This window comes from Crocuta crocuta, unplaced genomic scaffold (assembly GCF_008692635.1).
Source record: "Crocuta crocuta isolate KB4526 unplaced genomic scaffold, BGI_CrCroc_1.0 scaffold318, whole genome shotgun sequence".
NCBI classification, from domain to species: domain Eukaryota; kingdom Metazoa; phylum Chordata; class Mammalia; order Carnivora; family Hyaenidae; genus Crocuta; species Crocuta crocuta.
This window is the reverse complement of record NW_027531425.1, coordinates 2,191,239-2,197,704: the sequence shown is the minus strand read 5'-3', so window position 1 is coordinate 2,197,704 and position 6,466 is coordinate 2,191,239. Positions and strand designations below refer to the sequence as shown.

Genomic DNA, 6,466 nt, shown 5'->3' with positions numbered 1-6,466 from the left:
CCCGCAGACACAGCCCTGTGCCTGTGGCTGGGCCCCTCTGCTGGAGAGGGCTGGGCACATGGCCCACCCTTCCCTAGGGACCAAGCCACACGTGGCAAGAGGGAGAAGTGAGGAGGGGAAGGCCCAAAGTGGCCCTGTTTGGGACCTCATGCTTCCTGCCGTAATTTGGGGGCCTGGACCAGGTGATTCTCCCCCAGCCTCTGGTGGCCCGCACATCCGCCAGCTTCTTACTTCATTCGTGCTCAGCTCCTTGGCCCCCAAGGTCTCCATGAGCAGCCTCAGGGAGCTGGTGGGACCTGAGATGTAGGATGCGCCAGTATCCACCACCACCATGCAGCCCTCCTCACACACCAAGGTGGCCGACCTCACAGACACCCTGAGGGAGGCCAGTCAGAGAGTCAGACAGAAGACTAATGAGACACCGCCAGGCCACCAAGCTTCCCTGAGGCAGGTGACAGGAGGCCATGCTGGGGGTCCAGTGATGCCCTGGAGGAAGAAAGGTCCCCTCCCTCAGCACATGGCCTGGTAACCCGCTGCCTCCTCTCCATAGCCCCTCTCCCCTCTGTTTTTTGTATCTCTGTGCCCCCCATCCCTGCACAGAGCACTCAGAGAGCAAATGTTGACCGTGCCTTAAGAAGTGACGGCATTAGGAGAGAGGGCAAGATGGTAACAGTGCCCCTCCCCACCCCCAGCAGCAGCAGCGTTTTTGGAGAGCAGGGCGGGTTGAGGGTTCCTGACCCTTTCATTTTGATCTGCCAGGAGCCAGTCTTGCTGACGCTCACATAGTGGAAATTCCCTTGGTAGTACTGGGGGTCGCTGCCCCCCAACACCACCTCTCCTCCGAGCAAGTGGGAGTTCCTAAAGGAAAGATCAGAGCTCTTGAAGACCCATTACCCCTGAGACCCAGCACCCCAGCAACAAGGGACGTTGGGCACCGGTATGGGGCTTGTTGGGGGGCAGAGGAAGGCGGAGGGATGGCAAGGTTGGGAGGCCAAAGAAACACTTCTCCACTGCTCTTGCCCCTCCCCAAGCTCAACCAGAGGTGATTCCAGGATAGTCCTGCTGCACCCGATAAAAACATCCCCAGCAAGGTCACGGTAAAGGAACCGGTGCCAGGACAGGGAGTGGAGAGCAAGATGACGATTGGCCCCTCCCCCCTCACTTGGGTTNTCAGGCACCTGCTGGGTGGGGGTGGGGGTGGGGGTGGGGGTGGGCCAGGCACAGGGGCCAGCTGGAAGGAGGGGTGGAAATCTTGGGCATCCAGCAGAGCCTGGGCCTGCGGAGAGGAGTTTGGGCCAGTGGGTTGATGGCCTATGTGAATCTGGACCAGGTGTTTAGGAGGGTCAGGGCCACATGGGAGGGTTTCAGCTCCTTACTTGGAATTTCTGCAGAGAAAGAGACACAGCAGACAGGAGGCCTGTGTTGCAGGTGAGCCTCACCAGCCTGTTGTCGCCCAGGGTGGGTGTTATGCGCTCTTTTTTACCCTTTAGGTGCTGGACTCACCAAGAGGTGAAGTCACTTGCCTGAAGTCACCCAGGGGGCAAGTGGGGTGACTGACTCCCTTACCTTCCTCTCCTCCCAGTGCACAATACCTCCCAGAGCGTGGGGCCTTCCCTCAGGCTGGTTTCCGGTGTGCACACATGGGCTGGGTTTCCCAGCATACGTGTGCAGGCGGTTTAGGTGTGCACATCTGTGCAGGCCAGTGCAACAAATTGCCCTCTTACACACGCAGTACATAAGCGCATGTGCGATCGCAAGCTCCCATTACCCCTCTGCCAACATTTCATCCCCCGGCCTGTTCCTTCCTTCTTCCCGTTTGCTGGATTCTTCTCCCTCCCATGGCTGCCACGCTCCTGTGCCCTCAGTTATCTCCTCCATTTTCCACTTTCAGTCTCTCGCTTTCCATTGGCTTCCTCCTCCACATGCAAGCAGGCTCATGCCTCCTCTAGCATTTTAAAACACCCACCCTTCTTTTCTCTACTTCCCTCTGCATCTCCCCCTGCACCCCTCCTGACATTCCCTTTCCTGTGGAATCTCTCAGGGCACTCTACATCTGCCCTGCACTTCCCGACACCCACATCTACCTCTCAACTGTTTGTCATGAGGCCCTGCTCCCTCCTCTACCACAGCTCTTCCCGAGGAGACCGGCCCAGTGGCCTTTGCTCAATGCTTCCTGTTTTCTTTTTCTCTCTTTCGTTCTTCTCCATTTTACCTGTGCAATTTCTCCGGATCTTGACCCTCCCTCCACCCTCACCTCGACCAGCCCTGTGTTCCTGCCCTTAGGATCCCTTGCCTCTAGCTCTTACCGCCTTTCCAAACCCACAGGTTGGAGCAGATCACAACTCTGCTCACAATGGCTTCCCCCAGGCGGGCCGAACTGCATACAAGCTCAGCCTAGAGTTGAAAGGCACCTATGGGCTTCAGCCCTATGCCCCCTGTCATTGTTTGTCATGTCAGAATGTTTCCGGTCTTCCTTCCCGCCTGTAGGCTCTGTGAGGGCAGGGACTCTTTTGTACACTGTGTTCATGGCTGCACCCCAGACCCTCCCACAATGCTTGGCACACAAGCACGCGATATTTGTCGCATTAATGGGTGAGCAAATGAATGAATGAATGAAGTCAGCTTTCTGTGTGGTCGGTCACAGGGAGGGTCCCCAGGTCACAATAATGCTTTATATTCCATCACCCCTCACCCTACATTTTCAAATCTCTTGTTCTAGAGGGTGCAAATAGGACTCTCTGCAATGATGGAGATGTTCGGTTATCTACTATCCAATGTGTAGCCATAGTCACTGTGGCTGCGAGCACTTGAAATGGGGCTAGTGTGACTGAAGAATTACATTTTATTACATTTTAATTCATTTAAATTTAAGGAGTGACTTTCATATTGGACAGTGGAGCTCAACATATGGATGGAATACTACCTAATCATGAACACAGAAACATGCCAGTCCAAGTCCCCTCCTGCTCTCCCAGCTCTCCCGACTCCCTCCCCCAGCCCTGCAGCCCCAGCCCCAGCCTCACCTGCTGTAGTAGACGGAGAAGACCTCCTCCTTTAGCACCCCCTGGGAGAGGATGTGGTCAAAGACGGGGGTAACCCCGCCAACAGCCTGTGCAGGGAAGCCCATGCCCAGAACCCCATCAAACTTGGCCAGCATGAAGGGTATCAGGGGCAGCTCTGTGACCTCTCCAAACGTCTGTGTCACTGTGATTCCGCCCACCTGTGGGAGGAAGGACCAGAGGAGGCCAAGCCTACTGCCCACCCCCTGGCCAGGGTCTAGTCTAGGACCCACATCCCCCAGGGTAGAGAAATTGGGGATAAGACCATTTTATCAATCCTCCACACATATCTTCTCTTGTAATACACATGCAGGCTGTGGGGTTGCCCAGGACCTGGAAAGGGGAGAGGCTGAGAAGGTGCCAGGAGCTCCCACACCCCCTCCCCAGGGGCCCAACTTCCACACTGGCAGGACTGGGTCTCAGCTCCTCACCCCCACTATGGTGAAGGATTCCTCCAGCCCAGCCAGACCTCCTCCCCTGGTTTCCCAGACAACGGGCCTCTCATGTTCCATGTGTACCCTTCCCATAACCTAGAGCATGGGCTAGAGAAATTCCATTCCCAGAATTCCCTTCTGGGGAACGGAAAGGGTCTGATGCAAGCCAAATGGAAGAGAAAACCAAGCCCGGACCTTAATCCTAAACTCTAACCTCAACTATCACCTTTAGAACCTCTGCCTGACCCCAAAACTAACTCTGGCCATCATGGCACTAGTACCGCTGACCCTGACGCTGACCCTGACTCTGACCCTGATTTTAGTTCGGGGTCTTGTGAAGGGCCCAGCCAGAGCTGGGCAACCTCAGGCAGGTAGGCTGACTGAAGGCTGTGGGGCTCCATATAAGCTCTCACGTGAGTTCCACATAAAAGCTTCCATTCATCACCCAGTGTGGAGTTGGGAGCTCAGGCCTGCTCTGTCCCAGGCACTGCTCTCCAGCAAAGGTGTTCCTCAATTGCCAAGGCTCCAAGGTGGGCTGAACTGCACCCTCCCCAAGTATGGGCCCTCCAGTAGCAGGAGAGGTCTGGGGACCCGAAGGGCAGACGTCAGATGCCCTGGGGCACTCCCACTTACAGTCACCTCGTCCTGGCTCAGGAAACCTTTGACCTTCCCAGATCCGTAGCGGATGGTGAATGCCGTCCCATTCTCCATGTAGCTGGAGGATTCCGAGGAGTCATAGAGGCTGTGAATCTCTGGCAGGACGACATAGACTCAAGTTGGTCCAAGAGAGGCCCTGGCCAGGGAGCTGGGAGGCAGGTGCCTTTTGGGCATGGCCCCCTGTGGTTGAGGACTTCCGTGAAGGGGCGGGGGTGGCCCTCAGGTGGGAGGCTTAAAAATGAGTTTCATCAGTCAAGGACTGTGTTTCCTGGGCCCCTGTCATGTGCCCATATCTCTGAGAATTTTGTCTTAAATCAAGCATTTCAAAGTAATTTCTAGTACCAGGATGAGGAAAAGATTCTGGTTCCAGGAAGCTCTCGATGAGAGCTTACTTGACTAAGGAAAGGGGTGGAAGACCCTGAGAGCCTGAGGTGGGTCTGAGAATTTGGTCCTCTCCCAATCTCAGGAGAGGCCAGAAGTGGACTTCCGGGTGAGCTGGGGACGTCTAGCGGTGCTATTTTACCTTGGTGGCCGATTCAGGAAAATGGGGGGCATTTTCGTCTCTCCTCTCAGGGGCAATAGGAGCAGAAGCACCAAAGGGTGTGAGGCAGGACTGGCCCAGCGCGGCTGGGGGCCTGGGGAGAGGCCCCGCAGGCCGCGTGGAGGGGGGGGCTCACCACATGCTGTGTAGAGAGGGCTGCACTTGGTGGAGGGCACCCAGAGGTTGGCTGAGCCTGTGTCAAAGATGACTTTGAAGGTCTGGGGTGGGGTGCCAATGCCGATCTCACCGTAGTACTGGGTCTGTAGGGGTGAAAGAGGCAGGTGGAGGGGCAGGGAAGCCTGGGGCTTTGCCGGGTACCCCCTGGGGCGCTTGGGGTGAGATTAGGTAGATCACACAGCCACCCTGGCTTTCCATTTTACAGCAGGGCCAGGGTGGGACACTTAGCACTGTCTTAGGACTTCCCTGGAAGTGAGACAATAGGGCAAAATAAAACTACTGCAAATGAAGCAAGAAGATGCCCCGCCCCTCGAAGGGCTGCTAACACAATAAGCAGTCACGCTGTGTGGAGCCCGGTCACAGAAACCCGCATCTGACGTCACAACCCCCCCGCCTTCCTTGAGGCCCAGGACCTGGATTCCTGAGTCCCAACCCTAACCCCGCCTCTGGGCTCCTTTCCACCCTCTGTGTCCCAACATTTCTAGCTCTGAAATGGGCATTTTATAGAGCGCTTTGTGTGTCTCACCAATTCAGTCCCGGGCAGCATGGAAAGAGCAAAGAAAGCCTTGGGCCCCGGGGGGGGGGGGAGGGGAGAGACGGAAGAGGGAGGCCCGAGCCGGGCACTCACATCCAGGTAGTTGGTGAGGACCACAGGGACGGTACTGTTGTCAGAGGAGAGCCTCTTGGTGAAGCCGGTCCACTCAGCACCAAGCCTGGCCACACCCACGCCTCGCTCCTTCAGGCTTTCCCGGATGGAGGGCATCTTCTTGAGGAAGATCCTGGCCCACAGTGAAGGAAGAAAAAACCAGAAGAGTTCTGTATTCCCCCTCCCCCAAAACTTCTGGTACAACTCTCCCTAACCTAGCCTACACCTGAGGATCTCTCTTGTGCCCTACGGCCTCTCAAGGAGAATTGGCAAGCCTCCTTGAGTCAACTGCACTGGTATTAAATAATCCTCACTTCCTTCTGTGGTCTAATTTTGATCTTATCACTACAAGGCCCTTCCTTCCTTCCATAATTACATGTTGAACACCTACTCTGTGCCTGCACTCCAGTAAATTCTAGAGATAGGAAGATACAGATCATCGATAGAGTGCCTGGGTGGCTCAGTCTGTTAAGCTTCTGACTCCTCTGAGTTCAGCTCAGGTCACCATGAGCCCTTGGGATTCTCTCCCTCCCTCTCTCTTTGTGCCTCTCCCCCTCAAAATAAATAAACTTAAAAAAATAATAATCACTGCCTTCAAGGAGCTCCAGCAGGCGAGGAGACAGAGGAGGAAACGCAGCAGTGAAGGCTGGATGCTCCCCTCAAGGCTGGACAGGCCCGGGCAGTGCCGCGTGAGGCCTGCAGGTGGCAGCAGACGCCCACAGCTGCCTGCAGGGGCTTCAGGATCCCAGGCCAGGGTAGAGACCCAGCCAGGGCTGTGGGCTGGAACCTTGGGACCGAACGGGTGGGGTGGGGAGAGCGGCCGGCATTTCCTGAGTGACTGTGCACCCTGCCCTTGGCAAAGTGGGACTTCTTGAGCCTGAGTGCCAGTCCTTCAGCTCCTTTCTCTGGCACCTGCCTATCAGCTTTGGGAGGCAGAATTTAAAGACTCTGG

General features: G+C 56.1%; 1 protein-coding gene across 1 annotated transcript in view; it reads right to left on the bottom strand.

Moving 5' to 3' along the window:
- Positions 1–6,466, bottom strand: part of REN (renin) — a 12,212-nt gene that overhangs the window by 1,373 nt on the left and 4,373 nt on the right. Inside the window, exons 2-8 of the mRNA XM_077772058.1 lie at positions 5,497–5,647; positions 4,828–4,951; positions 4,127–4,245; positions 3,024–3,220; positions 1,377–1,385; positions 739–858; positions 232–376 (exon numbers count right to left, since the gene is read on the bottom strand). Coding sequence (XP_077628184.1) covers positions 232–376; positions 739–858; positions 1,377–1,385; positions 3,024–3,220; positions 4,127–4,245; positions 4,828–4,951; positions 5,497–5,647 — 865 coding nt within the window. The remainder of the gene's footprint in view (positions 1–231; positions 377–738; positions 859–1,376; positions 1,386–3,023; positions 3,221–4,126; positions 4,246–4,827; positions 4,952–5,496; positions 5,648–6,466) is intronic.